This window comes from Elephas maximus, chromosome 15 (genome assembly GCF_024166365.1).
Source record: "Elephas maximus indicus isolate mEleMax1 chromosome 15, mEleMax1 primary haplotype, whole genome shotgun sequence".
NCBI lineage: Eukaryota > Metazoa > Chordata > Mammalia > Proboscidea > Elephantidae > Elephas > Elephas maximus.
Window position 1 is genome coordinate 42,044,271 of NC_064833.1, and position 21,957 is coordinate 42,066,227.

Here is a 21,957-nt window from a genome sequence, read left to right on the forward strand (position 1 = left end):
GGCATTATCTTGAGCAGTGCATTTTTTTAAATAAACTTCTAACTTACAGAATCTTTAAGAGTAGATTTGAATGCAATACAATTTTCACTTGTTAGTTTTATGGTTAAACTAGTTAGATTTACAAGCTATTCTTTTAAATAACTCCCATGGTTTGAAAAATTTGCCATATGTATGTATATACATATATATATATAAATATACTTATATTTGTGAAGAATATTTTAATTTATATATTATATAATCATTTGATAAGAGTATGAGTCACCTGGGACTATTCTACCCAGCAGACTATGTACCCATGTTTTGTGGAAGAAAATCGCCAGTGTCATAGTTACAGAAACTGCTAATTGCCTTAATTAAATAAAACAATTTAGAATGGCCCTTAAATATTCTACTTCTCCGACACTTCACAACAGTCGGTATGGAAGAGTTGTTCTCTGCTGCTGTTTAGGATTCTAATCTTTTAACAACTTATCAATTTTGAAGACTGCCACATCTGCTGATTTGTCCTTTCCCAAACCTCATTAATGTTATCTAAAGACCTTTAAAATAATACTTTATATCTTCCTAGAAATTTTCAATACATGACTTATGAAATTTCTACCTTTTTTATTGTCTTGAAGCTTTTCAGCACCTACACTATGACCCATATAATGTATGTTGTTGTTGTTGTTGTTAGGTGCCATCGAGCTGGTTCTGACTCATAGTGATCCTGTTTACCACAGTACGAAACACTGCTCATTCCGTCACCATGCTCACAATTGTTACACTTGAGCGCATTGTTGCAGCCACTGTGTCAATCCATCTCATTGAGGGTCTTCCTCTTTTTTGCCGACCCTGTACTTTACCAAGTATGATGTCCTTCTCCAGGGACTGATCCCACCTAACAACATGTTCGAAGTACGCAGGACACAGTCTCACCATCCTTGCTTCTCAGGAGCATTCTGGTTGTACTTCTTTCAAGAGAGATTTGTTCATTCTTTTGGCAGACCATGGTATAGTCAATATTCTTTGCCAACGCCACAATTCAAAGGTGTCAGTTCTTCTTCAGTCTTCCTTATTCATTGTCCAGCTTTCGTATGCATATGATGTGATTGAAAATACCGTGTCTTGGGTCAGGTGCACCTTAGTCTTCAAGGTGACACCTTTGCTTTTCAACACTTTAAAGAGGTCCTTTGCAGAAGATTTGCCCAGTGCAGTGTGTCTTTTCATTTCCTGACTGTTGCTTCTATGGGTATTCATTGTGAATCCAAGTAAAATGAAATCCTTGACAACTTCAGTCTTTTCTCCATTTATCAGGATGTTACGTATTGGTCCAGTTGTGAGGATTTTTGTTTTCTTTATGTTGAGGTGTAATCCATACTGAAGGCTGTAGTCCTTGATCTTCATCAGTAAGTGCTTCAAGTCCTTTTCACTTTCAGCAAGCAAGGTTGTGTCATCTGTATAACGCAGGTTGTTGATGAGTCTTCCTCCAATCTTGATGCCCCATTCTTCTTCATATAGTCCAGTTTCTAGGATTATTTGCTCAGCATACAGGTAGGTATGATAAAAGGATACAACCCTGACACATACCTTTCCTGACTTTAAACCTTGCAGTATCCCCTTGTTCTGTTTGAATGACTGCCTCTTGATCCATGTACAGGTTCCTCATGAGCACAATTAAGTGTTCTGGAAATCCCATTCTTTGCAATGTTATCCATAATTTCTTATGATCCACACAGTTGAATGCCTTTGCATAGTCAATAAAACACAGGTAAACATTATTCTGGTATTCTCTGCTTTCAGCTAGGATCCATCTGACATCAGCAATGATATCCCTGGTTGCACGTCCTCTTCTGAATCGGCCTGAATTTCTGGCAGTTACTTGTTGATTTTCTGCTGCAGCACTTTTGAATGATCTCCAGCAAAATTTTGCTTGTGTGTGATATTAATGATATTGTTTGATAAGTTCCACATTTGGTTGGATCACCTTTCTTGGGAACAGGCATAAATATGGACCTCTTCCAGTTCATTGGTCAGGTAGCTGTTTTCCAAATTTTCTTGGCATAGACGAGTGAGCACTTCCAGCGCTGCATCCGTTTGTTGAAACATCTCAATTGGTATTCCGTCAATTCCTGGAGCCTTGTTTTTTGCCAGTGCCTTCAGTGCAGCTTGGACTTCTTCCTTCAGTACCATTGGTTCCTGGAACTATGTTACCTCCTGAAATGGCTGAACGTCGACCAGTTCTTTTTGGTATAGTGACTCTATGTATGCCTTCCTTCTTCTTTTGATGCTTCCTGCTATCGTTTAATATTTTCCCCATAGAATCCTTCAGTATCGCAACTTGAGGCTTGAATATTTTCTTCAGTTCTTTCAGCTTGAGAAATGCCAAGCACGTTCTTCCCATTTGGTTTTCTATCTCCGGCTCTTTACACATGTCATTGTAATATTTTACTTTGTCTTGTTGAGCTGCCCTTTAAAACCTTCTGTTCAGTTCTTTTACTTCATCATTTCTTCCTTTTGCTTTAGCTGTTCAGCATTCAAGAGCAAATTTCAGGGTCTCTTCTGACATACGTTTTGGTCTTTTCTTTCTTTCCTGTCTTTGTAATAACCTCTTGCTTTCTTCATGTATGACGTCCTTGATGTCATTCCACAACTGGTTTGGTCTTTGGTCATTAGTGTTCAGCATGTCAAATCTGTTCTTGATATGGTCTCTAAATTCAGGTGGGATATACTCAAGGTTGCTCTTTGGTGCTTGTCGACTTTTTCTAATTTTCTTCAGTTTCAACTTGAACTTGCATATGAGCAATTGATGGTCTGATCCACAGTTGGCCCCTGGCCTTATTCTGACTGATAATATTGAGCTTTTCCATTGTCTCTTTCCATGGATGTAGTCGATTTGATTCCTGTGTATTCCATCTGGCGAGGTCCATGTTTGATCAATTTCAGACTGCAGAAGCTGGTAAAAATCTTCAATTTCTTCTTCTTTGGCCTTAGTGGTTGGTGTATAAATTTGAATAATAATCGTATTAACTGGTCTTCCTTGTAGGCGTATGAGTGTTATCCTATCACTGACAATATTGTCTTTCGGGATAGATCTTGAAATGTTCTCTTTGACAATGAATGCAATGCCATTCCTCTTCAAGTTGTTATTCCCGGCATAGTAGACCATATGACTGTCTGATTCAAAATGGCCAATACCAGTCCATTTCAGCTCACTAATGCCTAGGATATTGATGTTCCATTTCATATTTTGTCGATTTCCAGTTTTCCTAGATTCATACTTCGTACATTCCACATTCTGATTGTTAATGGATGTTTGCAGCTGTTTCTTCTCATTTTGAGTCATGCCACATCAGCAAATGAAGGTCCTTAAAGCTTAACTCCATCCACGTCATTAAGGTCGACTCTACTTTGAGGAGGCAGCTCTTCCTCAGTTGTCTTTTGAGCGTCTTTCAATCTGGGGGATTCATCTTCTAGCACTATATCAGACAGTGTTCCATTGCTATTCATAAGGTTTTCACTAGCTAATTCTTTTCAGAAGTAGACTGCCAGGTCCTTTTTCCTAGTTTGTCTTAGTCTGGAAGCTCAACTGAAGCCTGTCCACCATGGGCGACCCTGCTGGTATTTGAAATACTGGTGGCATAGCTGCCGGCATCACAGCAACACGCAAGCCCCTACAGTATGACAAACTGACAGACACATGGGGATTTTGTTATAACACACATATTATATTATATTATATTATATTATATTATATTATATTATATTATATTATATTATATTATATTATATTATATTATATTATATTATATTATATTATATTATATTATATTATATTATATTATATTATATTATATTATATTATATTATATTATATTATATTATATTATATTATATTATATTATATTATATTATATTATATTATATTATATTATATTATATTATATTATATTATATTATATTATATTATATTATATTATATTATATTATATTATATTATATTATATTATATTATATTATATTATATTATATTATATTATATTATAACATGTATGCTATACTATTTCTTAACTTACCCAGCTTCAGTGTCTTATCTCTGTTTTTCCTCGGTTAACTGTGGGCATGGCCATTTGTTCGAATCTACCATAGTTTGGAAGTACTGCACCTTTAAGTTCTTAAACTCTGAAATTCTCCTTTCACATCCCGGTTTCCCTTTGTCACTAATTCATCTATTCAGCAAATATTTATTGAGTGCCTATTTTTTATTATGTGCTGGACTTCATAGTACTTCCTTTTAACTACTCTACATGGCCTTTTCCCTTATATGGACCTCTAGTTCTTTGACATTCTACCCTGCACGTTATCATACTGTCACCTCAGTTCTGACTTCATTTCCTTTTTTACTTGTCATGGACTTCACGGTAGATCATTTTAATTATACTTTAACCAGCACCGGCAATTCTTTTTGTCACTTTAACGCCACCATACTTTCCTCTTCTAGTTTGTTTGTTCTTTAAACTACTGTTCATTACTGTCTCTGTTTTTTAACTCAGTTCTCCTTTGGCTTCTGCAATACTATTCTGCTTTGGTACACCTCCTATCTCTCTGACGTCTTTTTCTCAGTCTCTTTTACTATTTCCTACTACGTTATTGTTACATTTTACAATCAGTACCCATTGATATTTACCTACATATTTATACTTTCTGTTATTCTCTGTTCCTCCTTGCTTTTGTCTAGAAGTCGTTTTCTTTATGTCTGGGGCTATCACAGTATTTCATTTAGTGTATGATGCTGGTGATGAATTCACTATTTTTGTTTGATTTATGACATCTTTATTTTGTCTTCATTTTAAAAGGTTTTTTTTTTTTTTTAGTGGGTAATGAATTGTATTTTGGCTGTTATTTTGGCACTCTAAAAATTCAAGACTGGAGTAATCTGCTAGTTCACCCTTGCTCTTACGGTGTTTTGAGAGCCTAGGTGTTTATGGGGCTTCCCCACTGGCAGGTCTTGAGCTCTAGTCCTTGTCTATTCAGCATTGTGGAATTTCCAAGAACTTTATTCTTTTTTTTTTATTCTTAGGTAATGATAAGGGGTTTGGCTTTTACTCTGTCTGAGTTGGGAAGTCACTGGAGAATTCAAGCAGACAAAGTGATATGAAAAGAATTTGTCTGTTTGCCGTGATAAGAATAGACTGTAAAGAGGCAGAGAGGAAGCTGGGAAGACAGTTAGGAAGCCATTATAAAAACTAGGCAAGAAATGAAGGTGGCGTAAAATTTCTTATATGGCACTTGAGATAACTTCCAAACTGCTTCCAATTCTTGTCTACTCAAACTACCCGCCCCCCAAGCCATTTATTTCTAAAATTTGTATCCAGTGGTATCACTCTTCAGCTAAAACCTTTCAGAGATTACCCATTATATCTTTAGGTCAAAATTCAAATTCCTTAGCAAAGCATGAAAGATCATGGTCTGCTCTGGCCATTGTCTCCCTTTGCAGCGTCTTCTCTTACTCTACTTCCATACAAAAACTCTTTCCTGTAGCCACGTTATCTACTTTGAGCCTAGAGTCTCTCCATAGTGACAAATGCCCTCTTAGGCCCCCATGCCTTGGCCCATGGTTTCCTTCTTGTATCATCTTTTTCAAAAATCCTCTTGTCTGATTGACTGCATCCCATCTTTAAAGATTTAGCTTGAGGATCATTTTCTTTTGGAACAGTTTCTAGAACTGTTTGCTTCCCCACTCCCAACTAAATGTGCCTTTTCTGTAGATACAGTACAAATCAGTAAGTGCTTATCGTGCGTCTACTCTCTGCCAAAAACAGTTTTAGGAGTAGGAAATCCACAAATAAATAGATGCAGTCTTTGCCCTCAGGGGCCTCAGTCCAGAAGGGAAGACACTAAATATATAATTGCATTATTGTGTGACAAATGTAGCAGTAAAGAAGTATGATCTTGGGAAGGAGGCATGAGTGAAGGCATTCTAAAGGAGAAATTCATATTTGCTTTTGAAAAATAAACCAGAGTTTATCAACCAGACAAGATGCATGGGGTAGGATGTATATCCACGATGAAAGGAATAACATGTGTAGTGGTATGGAATGGCAAAACAGCAAGGCTCAGGGGAATTATAAAACAGTTGGTATTTTAGAGTAAAGTTTGAGGGATGATTAATGGAAGATGAGCTGGAAAAGAATGTACAGGCAATCATTGAAAATCTTATTTGCAATGCATACCTCTATTATAGCGCTTATTGAATTGTAACCATTGATTTTCATCTTCATGTCACCTCACCACCAAATGGGCTTCTCTAGAGCAGCCAGTGGGCCTTATTCAGTAATCTTTGCATACCTAGTGCCTAGGCAAGTATCTAACATGTAGTGGATACTCAGTAAATGTTTGTAGTATTAATGTGGACCCTTGAAAACTTCTAAAAGATCATTTTACATAAGGCTGTTATTTTGTACCAAATAATTTATATCTAAACATGTGACGTAGGTTGAATCTGGGTATTATCAGGTCCAAAGTCTAAGTATATGAAAAAACATGCAATCAATTAGAGATTCCTAGTACATTTCAATCTGATGTTATTATTAAATTATAATAATGGCATGTCATATTCAGCACATAACATTTGAAGAATAAAATGGTATTAAATTGCTTCACAGATTAAAATACCCATTATTGAGAGATAAGACAAACGAGTAGAATAGAATAGGTTTATGGCAGGTTTGTCCAGGAAGCTCTTTGTGTATCTTCTCTTTCACACTTATTCCATACCTGTATCTCTTCCACAGCATTGGAGACACTTTATGGCAGAAAGGGATAATTATCAACAGTCTTAAGAACTCTCTTCCACTCAGTTGGGTAGGGCAGGTAGTCTGTTGGGTCTCTAGACTGGAAGACTAATAGCCAGCTTTCCAGCCCTAGTGCATCCTTGCCTCTTATTTCCAAAGGGCATTTCAAACCACTTTGGAAAGTAGCACAGGTGCTTTAGAAATGTTGTGAACATACAGGAAAAAGGAAGCATATAACCTCAAATCAATCATAATAATACATATTACATCCTTCAGAATTTTTGTAACTTGAGAAAAATTGAAATAACACAATCAAAAATCATATACTCTTGTGCAAGATCCACAGGCCACAGTAGAAGAAATAGGAAGAGAAAGAAAAACCAAGACTTTTGAATAAATGCATTGCTTTGTCTCAGATAGTTTTGCACATCTTTTTAAGAAAAAATTGCTTGAGTTTGTTTGCCTTCCCTTTTTTCCTTTTTTTAAATTCCCTTGCTGAGGAATCTACTAACCGTTATTGTTCCTCCCAACGTCCTCTGCATTCGCCACATTCCTCTTTAGTATCTTTTTGCCACATACATTGCTCCTTCGGCCACCCTTGACATCGGACTCCAACAGGAAAAGAAGAAAGAAATTTATGTGAAAATACAGCCACCATTTGAAGACCTTTTCGACACAGCCGAAGAATATATCCTTCTCCTCCTTCTTGAGCCCTGGGCAAAGATGGTGAAGACAGACCAAACTGCTTACAGAAAGGTATCATAGCACTGATAAAATTTGTGCGAACTATCCAGGTTTTTTTGTTGGGTATCCAGGTTTACTGTGAAATTGATGATTAGTGGCATTGAGAGAAACCAAAAAGGGTCTTACATAGGCCAGAGATTAATAATCAAGATTTGGCCGGGCTAAAAATTTGGGGAGGGAAAGTGTTATTGACCTTATTTTTTGCCAGTTTCCCTATTGAACCCTAACAAAAGATTTAATTCTGTGTCATTTTTAGTTTTCTTTGCAAATATTCAGAAAAGAGAAATCTGAGTTTTGGTTTCCTGTGAACTAGCAAAAGATACCATGATAATATACTGGCTTTGTCCCTTGCTGTTTTTCAGCAATGGCCTTAATTTTGATTAATGGAAAAAGCCCATTTTGTCTTATGTTGGATGAGTTACAGTAAATATTACACTCATGGAAAATATAAATGTTTCATATGTATTGTGAGAAAGTAGGCCCTCTGATTTCAGTGCTGCTATTTTAAAGTGCCCCCAGATGTTCGTCAGGTCATAGTGCTTGATTGGATAAAAGTTTCAGCACATCTTTTTTCATCCTTGAGGAGATCATTTTAATCCTCAGTGCTTGAATATTTTCATTATTCTTATTGATGGGTGGAGGAAATTTCTTTAAATATTCGTTTTGAATCACAAATTAAAACCATTCATGAGCATTTTTTATATTAAGTGAATGCATGCACCCTGCACATGATGTCCTTTCAGGTGGAACTCTTCTGTCTTTGCTGTTGTTTGTTCATATCTACTCAGAGACTTCTTAGATAATCGTGTCTTCCACCAGAAAGGATAGTTTAGGTAATTTAGATAAAATTAATACCATAACACCTCACATAGAGCTTACCTTATTGGATTGTAGCTGAAATGTCTCTTGTGGGTTACCAAATTCAAAGGCCAAAATTTTCATTCCTGGATCCCCTTGTCTTGAAAAGTTAATATCACATCCTTTCTACTACAAAACAGCATATATTATACAAGGAAAATTAGAGTATCATGTGAAATTAAAAAAAAAAAAACTTTCCAGTTATTATTTTAAATATAGTTTATGGTACAGAGAAAAATGGTCTTGAGATGGTTAAATATAAGAAAAAAGATTTGGAATTTTAACTAACTTCCTTAAACCAAAAAGATTCTTATAAAATACATAGGACATTTCCTTTTTAATGATAAGAGGAAAAATAAGCCACTTCCTTAGTTCTACAAACTTTCTTAAATTCAGCCCAGAGGACTTCTTTAAAGACTCAACTGGCTGGATTATATCGACTGTTTCCCAAATGAGATGGCCAAACAGACTACCAAAACTAGCTGTTAAATACAGAAAGTTCTCAGGCAGCTGGTCAGCCAAAACTGGTTTTTCCCTGCATTAGAGACACGTTGTGAAATACTTGTTTTCCTGACAATATAAAACAGTCTGAAGGCTGAGACCTGTTATGAGGTTTAATTTGATGACTGACTCCTCTATCTCTAAAGCAATAAAGTCTCTGTTTATAGACTCAGAGGAGTCTAGTCTGGTGTTTTCTTGTTCTTCTATGAATTGTCTTCACGACTGTTTTCCTGTTATCATGAATAGAAATTGGAAGTGTGACCAACATACTTGTATTGTATCTGTTACCTCACATGGGGTATCCAGAAAAGAAGAGTGATCTTTGGTGGCACGGTACCATTACATAGAAACGTATGTATCTTTTTGTTGCACGCATTCCAAGTCTGACGTGTTGACGCTAATATTTTAACTATGTTGGTATTCGTGCTTTTGCGTCCAAAATAATTTGCTGTATTGGCAAGTGTGTTTGCTTTTTAGCCCACTGTTATTGGAAAGTTGTGCATTCTGTTCCTCACTTTTTCATAATGTACATTCTATTGATGTTACAAGCATTATTGTTATTTTATTAGGTGGAGCTGGTGGAAGAAACTCGACAGCTGGACTCCACATACTTTAGAAAGCTTCAGGCTTTGCACAAAGAGACATTTTCCAAGAAAGCTGGGGTAAGACAACTCCCTACTTAGGAAAACTTTTTATCCTGGAGACAGTGACCACTTTATATAGTGGGAAAGAGATCATATATTGATAACGTAGTAGGATAGGTATGCTTATTTTTCTGTTATTCCTTTGCCTGGCCTGATGCGTTTCACAGGTGTCATGGCTTATAAACACATTTACCAGAGCTAGAAAAAACAAGCCAATGAGGTAGCCCAGGGAGCCAAGCCACTCATTTGCCTTAGGACTGACGAGAAACTTGCACGTTCAGCCATAGCATATCCTCTTTAATGTTATCGGTGGTTTTCCAAATGGCAGCAGCTTTTCCTTTGTTGTCAGGTCACAAAAGAGTTAGAGTTCTCCAAACAGAAGAGGAACTGTCTGTGGGACAGCAATAGGCAAAAAGAGTAAAGAAAAAAAAAAAGGAAAGGAACTGAGGTAAAAAGTAAAAAGATCTTAGGATTGACTAGGATATTAAAGTGTTATTTTGATTTCTAAATTTGCAACTTCTGGAGTGGCGAATTAAGCCGTGGTAGATCCATAAAATGAAATGTGTGCATCTATATAAAAAAAGCGACAGTTTAGATTCATATTTATTGACATGGAAGATATCTGAGATAGTATTATCTAAAAGTGTAGAGAACACAAACATCAGTATGCTATGATCCTATTTATATAAGATTGTGTATGTATTTCTAATGTACACATATATGCAAAGAGAGATATCTGGAAAGATGATCACTAAATGTTAAAGCCAGTGATGAGGTTTCAGATGTTTTTTACTTTCTTTGTACTTTTCTTAAACTTTTATTCTTTTACAATAAGTTTCACAAAAACGGTAAAATTATTCTTTATAATACAACTTTTATAATAGCTGCCTTAACACAGAAGTTCTCTACTTGAAATACTATTAATTAATACCTTAGAAAAGGTACACAAAAATTCATAAAGGTATTACATTATAAAGTTTTATTATAAACTTTTATGAACTAAAATTTGTAACATTCTTTATAATCCTTCTCCCTAAAGAAATTGATTTTTTAAAAATTGGTAGTTTATCTTATGGTCTGAGGTTTTTAAAAAAATGGGAAATTAATTAATGACATAAGGAATTAAATAAGGAAGGGCCTTTCAAAGAATAAACCTCCTTAACTCTTTGCCCTTTAAGCTTGTAAAATGTCAGTGAACCAGGTCTTAAATACCAAAAATTGTAAAAATACCAAAATTTTACCTTTTATGTGAGGTGACTTTTGAAGAATGCACAATTTAAAAAGTGTTTTACATTACCCTATAACCTTTAAAATTATTCTATAGATAGAATATTTTGTATCATGATAAATTTTTAAGGGAAAGAAGCAGGTTACAGAACCATACATACATACATGTATAATCCTATCTTCATTTTTAATAAAGTACATGTATGTATATAAAAAAGACTAGGAGGATATATACCAAAATGTTAACAGTTATCTCTGGTAGTATTGTGTGTGATTTTGATTTTCTTTTTTTTTGTTACTAAAAAACATTTCCTTTGTACTAAAAAAATAATAAAGTTAGCATTTTATAAACAAGTATGATCGATGCTTGCTAAATGTTCATGAAAAGAAGGGAATGGGATGGAAAGGAACAGAACAGAATTTGTTATTGTTAAAACCTGAATCATCTAGATTCTTTACCTAGTTCTTAAATGTCCTTAACCTAATAATTAATTTTTATATCAGTTTCTTTATTTAAAAATGGGAAAAAATTTGTTGCATTTAAGAGGTTCTTATGAAAAGTATTGTCTCACTAGGACATCACTTCTGAAATCGGAACTGGTATTTTACCACTCCCTAAAGCCTCTAAACAAACAGAATATTGGAATAATGTTCCTGCAGAATATAAGCATTTTAATTTTAATGATCTGCTTAACAACAAGCTGGAGTTCGAACATTTCCGTCAATTTCTTGAGGCACATTCTTCAAGGTTAGTAACAACCATTTTTAAATTATTTTTCTCTTACAATATTTTTCTAAGCTACTGGTCTTTGTACAACATACTGTCAGAGTGATTTGGTGCTAAATTTTTTCCAAGTCAGTAAAAACTGATGAGCATAATTATCTGAAATCTGTACGAGTAACTTTTTGCTGGGAAGTGCATTTTGGTTGTCACAACCTTCAAAATGTTATGTGAAGTGGTTAAACAATATTGGTTGCTACTTTTAGCATTGCCTAACTTAAAACATCAGTATGCTTTATTTTTTTCCCTTTTCCCCTTTTCTTCTGTTTCTTTCTTTTGCATTTCTCTAGACAGGTGCTTTAATGATTATTTCTGGAAGTGTCTTTTCTGTATTTCACTAACACAGTTATACACTATTGAAATGCTGTACTATTTTGCAATTTTTATTACTAATACATGAAAGAAACATTGCAGTTTTACACAGAATCTTGAAACCTATAACATATTTATCTAATATTAACTGAAATATCAATCATACTTTTTTCCTATTTTCTCCCAAGGTAACAGAAACTGGTTAGACAACTGAGAGCCAAATTTCACTGTGATAATTCTATATTTATATAAAATTTCCCTTTTTTGTGGTAAGGGTTATTCTAAATTTAGCATGTTGACAAATAAACATGCTATATGTAGAAACTTTCCTGTATTTGAAATAGACAATACTAGTCCACAGTTAATGGAAGAACTCTCAGACCCTTCTAATGTTGTTAATAAATTTTTTTCTGATCCCAGTACTCGTCATCATTCATAATATTTATCCAGGAGTAGGAGTATGATGGAAACCCTGGTGGCATAGTGGTTAAGAGTTATGGCTGCTAACCAAAAGGGCTGCAGTTCGAATTCACCAGGCTTACCTTGGAAACCCTATGGGGAGTTCTACTCTGTCTATAGGGTTGTTATGATTCGAAATCGACTTGACGGCAGTGGGTTTCAGGAGTATAATAGAATCAAGCTAACCAGTCTGGAAAGGGATCAGAGGTACAATATTGTATTCATTAATGATCTAACCAGTGTACTGACTAGTCTAATGAGTTCTGTCAAAACAATAGGTTGTTTGGTGTTCAATAGAATTGAGAGAAATAGATAAGAAGGGTTGTACTTTGTTTTTGTTTTTATTTTAGCATGGACCTTATGTGCTGGACAGACATTGAGCAGTTCCGAAGGATACTTTTCAGAGATCGAAATCAAAGAGAGGCAAAATCTATATATATCAAAAACAAATACCTAAATAAAAAATATTTCTTTGGACCCAACAGTCCAGCTTCTTTATATCAACAGGACCAGGTATCAATGTGGAACCATATTTTCTGTATTGAAATATGAAAATAAGTTAATTTATTTCTTTTTGCCAACCACCTAAAGACTATAGATGTCAGATTAGTACCCAGCAGTGGGTTTGAGTGCTCATGTAACACCTTTATCTCATAAAGTATGGCTGAATTTTTATGCTTTTGAATATGAAAAATTAAGTGTTAAAACTTATTTAATTTGAAGCTTGTTAATGCTCCATTTACTGTTTTAAAGATCAAATGTATAGCATATGGTTTTTTATTTTGGTAGTTTGAAAGGATGCATATCCTAATGGCATACATTTGTATAATACAAATTTCAGATTAATTCTAAGTTTAATAAATTAAAGAAAAAGTCAGAGATCTTCACAAGTAGAGTATACCAAATTAAAAAAAAAAGTAGATTTTTGGTGGGTCAGAGAGGAATAAGTAAAAGACTTTGGGAGTAAAAGGGAAGAGGAATTCTAATACTAAGCAACCTTGACCAAAATGCCTTGCCCTTAGTTCTGTGAGATACAGGTCTGGGACCTATTAACAAAAGTACTTGGGTATCCCAATAAGCACAAGTATGAAATAAACACATGGAAAGCATTTGTTTTCTGTTTGGCTTGTGCTCCACTGCGTGAGGTTTCGTGGTATCTGATGCTACTGTGTGAACCCTTCATAGTACAACATAGTACAGCATGATGAGAATTAAAAAAAAAAGTTACCTGTTGCTATCATAGCAAATGGTTGTGCTTACTACAGATGAGTTTTCCTAAGAACTTCTTTTTCATCTTTGTCTTTACTTTTATTTTTATTTGTTTTACACTTAAGGATTCCTTTGTCACATTAAGTTTTAGATACATCATGGTAGTCCTAATTTCTGTTATATAGCCATAACTGATCAGTAGTCTTTTTTTATACAAAAAACAATATTATTATTAATATTATTTGACTAATATTATTAATTAAAGGAGGACTAATAGGTTTCTTTTTATTTCTTTTTCAAAAGTAATAGCAGTAGTATTTGGTTAGTATTATTAATCAAAAGAGGGCTAAAAGAAGAGGGTTATTTTTGTGAGCAATGCAAAAAATTTGAGTGGTATGTACACAGAAGCAGGTAGAAAACAGAATGATGTATAGCAGGAAATAGACATTAGTAGCTTGTTGAAGTCAATAAGGATGCAGAAGGAAGATATGGGCCACAAAGAAATTGTGTTTTATAAAAGGTACTACCTGTGCAAGGCAGTGACTATTATCTGTATCACATGACCTTTCTCTGCTCTTGCTGCCTTTATTTTTTCTTAGAAGAAGTTGGAACAGTCCTGCATTTCTATCACTACCATCATTCCTCCAACTCCATCTCAACATATGTTGATAATATGCATATTTATTGTATCTGAGTCAAGATTGTTTCTTAACTACTTAATGCTTAATTTTCTCATTCATAAAAGAAAATGCTTTCTCAAATGGGCCAGTTTGACTGGAATCATAGATTCATAGAATATTAGACCTAGATGAGAACTTAGAAAACATACAGACTAATGCACTCATTTTATAGTTGACGATACTAAAGCCATGGAGTACAAATGCCTTTGCTTGTGGTAATCCACTCCCATGTTCTTTTCAGTATGTCATCAGTGAGCATATTCACACATCTGAAACCACCGCCACGTAAATCACAATCCCCTGATGTTAAGGAAGTTGATTGTCCTTGTTGTTGCATAATATAGCCAGGGAACTATACAGAATTCAAAAATTGTGATACCTGTTGGGTGTTCCGTAAATGGCTTTGGGGTGAATGAATGATGAGTATTAGTATTTCTTTACCAAAGCTGAAGTTTATCATTTCTGTTTCATTTTTATCTTCTTAGATAATGCACCTAAGTGGTGGCTGGGGAAAGATTCTCCATGAGCAGCTTGATGCACCCGTTCTGCTTGAAATTCAGAAGCATGTCCTAAATAGGTTGGAAAATGTGTGGTTGCCAATGTTCCTTGCAAGTGAACAGTTTGCAGCACGTCAAAAGATAAAGGTATGCATATTAGTATAGTCTTTGGATAGAAGTTGGCAGTACCTATCAAAACATCAGTTGTGCTTATCTGTTGACCTAGCTATTGCATGTTTGTGGCATAGCGGTTAAGAACATGGATTCAGACTTCTCAAATTCTAATCTCAACACTGCTGCATATTAATTGTACAGGCTACAGTTTTGTAATCTCAGTTTCTTCATTTGAAAAATAGGACTTAGTAACTGGTTTATAAGGTTATTTTGAAAATGAAGTGATATATGTTTAGTTTCTTAGCATGGTGCTTGGCACACAATGAACACTCAGATGGTACCTATTAATATTGTTGTCAATATTATTTTTACTAAGTCCTCACACAAATGGGCAAAGATATATAAGGACATTCATTGTAATACCATGTGGGGGAGTAGTTGGCTGAATCATGATAATTTCATACTATGGAAAACTAGATTTCTATGTAAAAAGGGATCGAACTATAAAAGTTAGATTTCCCATGCACCGATATGAAAGATATTTTTTGTTGATTGAAACAATCAAGATGAGTAACAATATGTGGATAATGATCCCATTTTATGTACCTATATCTCTATGTCTGTCTTCTATCCAGGTCGGTCAGCCAGTCTGTCTGTCCATCTGTCTCTCTGTCTATCTATCCATCCATGTTTATGCATGAAAAAAAGATCTAAAAGGACCTGCCCCCTGGGAATGGGTTTGGGGAGTATATTTGGGGATTTTTACTTTGTAGGTGGATTTTTTTTTTTTTTTTGCTTGTTTTGTTTTTATTTTAGAAGTATCGGGTATTATTTTGATAATTTAAAATATCACACCTAAAGAGAGACAAATCTGATCTTTACAAAGATAACACAAGGGGCAGAGAGTATGTAATCTTGAACTGTAGTATGCAAAGCTACATGTTAGTATTGTTCAAGAGGCACCTAAAAAAGCTACCATCTGTATTTAATTTACCAAACACTTTGAGTCCTATTTATCTGGCAATATCTTTAGTGTTAGTCTTCTGAGAAACTTAGGTTATGGAAAACACAGTATAGCTGGAAACATAGAATTTATAGTATGGAGAAATGGAGTTGACTTTTTTTAAGACCAAAAGTTCTTGTAAATAAACTTTGGGACAACTCAGATGTCCTCATACCCTTTCTTCGTTTCTCTGTCCAATGCCAAATAAAAGGATATTTGGCTTACTAATATTATTTACCACATTTTCTCACTATGTTTACCACAGTAACTTGCAATCCTTTCCTGCTTAGCATTCTTCGGGTTGCCAGCAACATAAACTGATTCTGGCAACCTTGAGACAAAAGGGAACAGGAGAATTTATTATAAAATGATGCCGGGACATCTCACAGACAAAAGACTTGACACTCAGACTTTAGGAAGAGTCGGGGCTATGGTAGACTTGAGAACCCGGCAGGAAGACTTCTCAGATTTTTTCTTCAGACTGTTGCGGTCAAAAGACTCAGCCCCAGTGATTCTAATCCATATCTCTCTAAGTCAACTCCTGGATCTACCTGCTGTGCACAGGGAAGTAGAGTCATCTAGTATAGACTTGGCGGGAACTGCTCCTGAGAAAGGGAAAATATGGAGAACAGATAGTAACTCCAAGAAATAGCTATTCTGTTTTTCCTGTGTTGAATAACTTTTGTACTCTTCTAAAATAAATTGTGGAATTATATGTCCCCCCCCCACCCCCCATAAAAAGGCACAAAAATATGAGAAGTCGTAACTGTCTCTTCAGCTTCAGTTTTCATGTGACCCAGAGTGAAACTGTTATCTGCATTTGGGGCAAATACCATCAGGTATTATCTCCGCTTTGCAGATGAGGAAACTGTATCCAGAGAATTTGAGTGACTTGCCCAAGGACCTGACCACAGGGCTTTCATTTCTAAGTCTGATCTTTTTCCTGAACTGTGCTATTCCTTATCCAAGCGGAGTCCTTTACCTCATTTTCTTAGCTATTAAATTAGTAAATGATTTCAAAACTCTAGACGTTTTGAGTAACTGGGATAAAATAATTGGTTTTGCTTTTAGGTACAGATGAAAGATATAGCTGAAGAACTCTTACTACAGAAACATGAAAGGAAAATCGGGGTCTGGAAGGCAAGTTGTATTCGTTATATTCTCCCTCTTAAAAGTTTCACTGTGTCAAAGTTTTATTTTTCCTTTCCCTTCTTGTTCAAAGACCCCATTGTTGACACTGCTTTCTAAGCTACCAGCTGACTTCGGTATCTCCAGAAACTGTTCTTAATTGGCTGATGGAATTTGGGGAATAGTGTGACTTTACCGGAGCCTTGTTCTTAAAGAGTTCCTTGACCTGCTCGACCTTAGAAGTGTGTGACTGGCCTTAAAAATGTATTTTTCCTTACTGTGTTTGTGATGGATTTATTGAGACAAGCTGTTCATTCCAGCATGTGGTGGTTTATTTATTATTGAGAGTGGGTTTCACAAAAAGGAACACGAAGTGTGCAGCAGAATCATCTGGTTAAATCATCTGACACTATTTAGACTTACATTTTAGTTTTAAAAGAATTAAGATAACTATCATTTTGGTGATTATTAAAACCAGTATAATATGACACTATACTGGAAATTGCCTTTTTTCCTTCTTTACACAGGTGGTAAACAACGACTTCTTTTTCAGCCTACAAGCTGATGTGTGTTTATCCTTCTTCAGGCTCAGTAGAATATCAAACTAGATTCAGGTGATCCCCACAAACTAACAAAGATAAAAATGTACTTGAATGTTAGAGGGATGTATCTGTTCGGATGCTCTTTTTCTATATTTTACTCTTGAAATAAACTTTTTAATGTTTGTCTTCTTTTGCTGTTTTTTTATTGAAACATTGAGGTATGTTGAATGAGCTTATATTTTATATTACTGTGCATTATATATTATATTATCTTCTGTTTAGTTAAATTATAGGTTTTGGTTAAATTACTGAGTTTTAGAATCTTAAGAAGCAACTCTTAAAACATTATTTGCTGAGTGAGTTTTAAATAAACATCCAGTCTAATACTTAGTTGTTCCTATTTATAGGGCTGTAATTTTAATACGGACCATATGGTGAGGGTCTTAGCTTTTTGTCCAGAGAACATGACTTGTGCCTCACTAATAGTGAGAGGCATCTACTCCCTTTATCTTGGTGAAGGGCACCACCAGTCATCTTGACTGCCTGGAATTGTCTTCACTTTTCAGTTTCCAACTCAAATGTCATCTTTCAGGGTCCTTCTCTGTAAAGCTTTTACTCCTCCCAGGCAGGATTATTTGCTCCTTCTTTTGTGTCTGCTTAAAGAGCCCCGATGATGCAGTGGTTAGGCACTCAGCTCTTAACCCAAAGATCAGCAATTTGAACCTACCAACTAACAGGATAAAGATGTGAGTCTGCTTCTGTAAAAATGACAGCATTGGAAACCCTATGGGGGAGTTCTGCTGTGCCCTATAGGGTCACTAGGAGTTGAAATCTACTTAATGGCAGTGGGCTATTTTATTTGTTTCCTTTGTGTTCCCTGAACACATTTTACATAGTCCTCTTAAACACTTATATTGATGGCCACTCATGATTTTTATGGGTTTGTGATTTGTTTATAGGAACTTATTTTGTGTATTGTCACTAATGAATATTTATTATTCATTTTTATTATATCTTACTATAATCCCTAAATTCATCTAAAACATTGCATTTTTAATGATCCTTTCTTACATGATAGGTTAAAATCAGCTTTGCATGGTAGGCTAAAATCAGCTTTGGGGAAATTCAATAAAATTTGTTCAGTTGAAATATATCTACTCAGTAAATTAAGTAAAACATATTTCATATGTTTTTGAAGTTTGAGAAACTAAAGAAGATGAGTATGTGATTTTAAATGGTCAAAGTGAAAAAAATAGACATTAGTCATTTTACATTTTAAAATGGTGAAGATATAAAATAAGTGTAGATAAAAATACCTTTAATTAAAAGAACATGAATACTTTTGGCTTTTTTTGTTGTGTTACATAAATTCCCAACCAGAGGAAGTTTACTATTAAAGCTAATTTATTAATATAAATTATTTATTGTATCAATATTACTAATTATTAATGATAATTTATTGCTAAATAATATGTTTGTCCCACCTATGACTTGATCTCTTCAGGACAGAATTAGAGTGACACTCTGCACTAAATTTTCTATTTGAATTATAGGATTAATTGATAGTTTTTTCTAAAAAAATTGGAAAAGTGTCCCAAATGTTCAACCTCTTTTACTTTATAAAAGGAGGAGAATTAAATATTAATATATAATGTGTATTATATATTGGTCAACATTCAGCCATTTCAGGAGGTAGCATATGATCAAGAACTGATGATATTGAAGGACAAAGTTCAAGCTCTACTGGAGGCGTTGGTGAAAAACAAGACTTTAGGAATTGATAGAATACCAATTGTCTTAGTCATTTAGTGCTGCTGTAACAGAAATACCACAAGTGGATGGCTTTAACAAAGAGAAATTTATTTCCTCACAGCCTAGTAGGCTAGAAGTCCAAATTCAGGGTGTCAGCTCCGGGGGAAGGCTTTCTCTGCCTGTTGGCCTTCTCCTCAATCTTCCTCCAGAGTAGGAGCTTCTCTGTTCAGGGACTCCGGGTCCAAAGGACGCGCTCTGCTCCTGGCACTGCTTTCTTGGTGGTATGAGGACCCCCGTCTCTCTGCTCGCTTCTCTCTTTTATATCTCAAGAGATTGCCTCAGGACACAATCCAGTCTTGTAGACTGAATCCTGCCACACTAACACAGCTGTTGCCCATCCACCCTCATTCACATCATGGAGGCAGGATTTACACCATATAGGAAAATCACACAATACTGGGAATCATGGCCCAGCCAAATTGATACACATATTTCGGGGGGGGGGGGGGTTGTAATTCAATCCGTGACACCAATTGAGACATTTCAACAAATGGATGCAGCGCTGGAAGTGCTCACTCATCTATGCCAAGAAATTTGTAAGACAACCACCTGGCCAGCCGACTGGAAGAGATCCATATTTGTGCCCATTCCAAAGAAAAGTGATCCAACAGGATGTGGAAATTATTGAACAATATCATTAATATCACACACAAGTAAAATTTTGAAGACAATTCAAAAACTGTTGCAGCAGTACGTCGACAGGGAACTGCCAGAAATTCTAGCTGGATTCAGAAGAGGACCTGGAACAAGGGATATCATTACTGATGTTAGATGGATCTTGGCTGAAAACAGAAAATACCAGCAAGCTGTTTGCCTGTGTTTTATTGACTGTGCAAAGGCATTCTACTGTGTAGATCATAACAAATTATGGATAACATTGCAAAGAATAGGAATTACAAAACCCTTAATTGTGCTCATGAGGAACCTGTACATAGGCCAAGGGGCAGTCATTTGAACAGAACAGGGGAATACTGTCTGGTTTAAAATCAGGAAAGGTGAGCATCAGGGTTGTATCCTTTCACCGTACTTAATCTGTATGCTGAGCAAATAATCCAAGAAGCTGGACTATATGAAGAAGAACATGGCATCAAGATTGGAGGAAAACTCATTAACAGCCTGCGATATGCAGATGACACAACTTTTCTTGCTGAATGTGAAAAGGATTTAAAGCACTTAATGATGAAGGTCAAAGAACATAGCCTTCAGTATGGATCACACCTCAACATAAAGAAAATAAAAATCCTCACAACCAGACCAATAAGCAACATTATGATAAATGGAGAAAAGACTGAAGTTGTCAAGGATTTTATTTTACTTGGATCCACAGTCAACACCCATAGCGACATTATAGGACAGAATAGAACTGCCCCACAGAGCCCACGGAAGCAGCAGTCAAGAAATCAAACAATGCAAAAAAAAAATTTTTTTTTTATTGTATTGGGCAAATCTGCTTCAAAAGACCTCTTTAAAGTGTTGAGAAGCGAAGACGTCACTTTGAGGACTAAGATGTGCCTGACCCAAGCCATAATGTTTTCAGTCATCTCATATGCATGCAAAAGCTGAACAATGAGTAAGGAAGTCTGAAGAAGAACTGATGCCTTTGAATTATGGTGTTTGCAAAGAATAGTGAATATACCTTGGACTGCCAGAAGAATGAACAAGTCTGTCTTGGAAGAAGTACAGCCAGAGTGCTCCTTGGAAGCGAGGATGCCGAGACTTCATCTCAGGTATTTTGGACATATTATCAGGAGGGACCAGTCCCTGGAGAAAGACATCATGCTTGGTAAAGTAGAGGGTCAGTGAGAAAGAGGAAGACCCTCTTTGAGATAGATTGACATAGTGGCTGCAACTATGGGCTCAAATATAGCAACAATTGTGAGGATGGCACAAAATCAGGCAGTATTTCATTCTGCTATACATAGGGTTGCTGTGAGTTGGAATCGACTCAAACGCTCCTAACAACAACATATGATATGTGCAATAATATAAGAAAATATAATCACAACTTTATGATTACTTTGTTCTGTTTAGGCACAGAACTCATACTATGCACTGAAAACCAATTTTTCATCACAACCCCAAAATGTAATGACTCCTAACATTCTTGAAAAATGTAATATGTTCTAAATCACATCTAATCATTTCTTTTTTCTCTACCTCTTAAAAAATGATTCCTTAAAAATATAAAGATGACAAAGGAAGAAGAAAAGTTACCAAATTCTATTGTATCAGTGCCATAAATTTCAGCAGTCAAAATCAAAGAAGATAGAAGTTGGTAATTTTTAACCTAATGACTGTATTACTACTTTTAGAACACAACTAATTTTCTCTTTTCTGTTTTGGACAGCCTGTTGAGAGTAAATGGATTTCTTCATCTAGTGAAATCATTGCTTTCCGTAAAGCATTGTTGAACCCAGTTACTGCAAGACAATTCCAGCGTTTTGTGGCTCTAAAAGGAGATTTATTGGAAAACGGGGTACTCTTTTGGCAGGAAGTACAAAAATACAAGGTATTGTATTGGAACTGGATAAAGTCCCCTCTTTTCAAGGAGGAAATGCATTAACATCAGATTTTTAAAAGAATTTTATCGTGCTTTAGGTGAAATTTTACAGCACAAGTTAGTTTCTCATTCAAAAATGTATACACAAATTGTTTTGTAACATTGATTGT

General features: G+C 35.3%; 1 protein-coding gene across 14 annotated transcripts in view; it reads left to right on the forward strand.

The window, feature by feature from the left end:
* The window catches only part of RGS22 (regulator of G protein signaling 22), a 145,145-nt gene that overhangs the window by 99,856 nt on the left and 23,332 nt on the right, over nucleotides 1–21,957 (forward strand). For 12 of the 14 annotated variants that reach the window (XM_049853627.1, XM_049853621.1, XM_049853624.1 and 9 more), the window contains 7 exons: nucleotides 7,338–7,532; nucleotides 9,449–9,541; nucleotides 11,326–11,498; nucleotides 12,653–12,815; nucleotides 14,677–14,835; nucleotides 16,877–16,945; nucleotides 21,635–21,796. In XM_049853627.1, coding sequence (XP_049709584.1) covers nucleotides 7,338–7,532; nucleotides 9,449–9,541; nucleotides 11,326–11,498; nucleotides 12,653–12,815; nucleotides 14,677–14,835; nucleotides 16,877–16,945; nucleotides 21,635–21,796 — 1,014 coding nt within the window. The remainder of the gene's footprint in view (nucleotides 1–7,337; nucleotides 7,533–9,448; nucleotides 9,542–11,325; nucleotides 11,499–12,652; nucleotides 12,816–14,676; nucleotides 14,836–16,876; nucleotides 16,946–21,634; nucleotides 21,797–21,957) is intronic. The other 2 variants (XM_049853622.1, XM_049853626.1) reach the window with 1 other exon arrangement.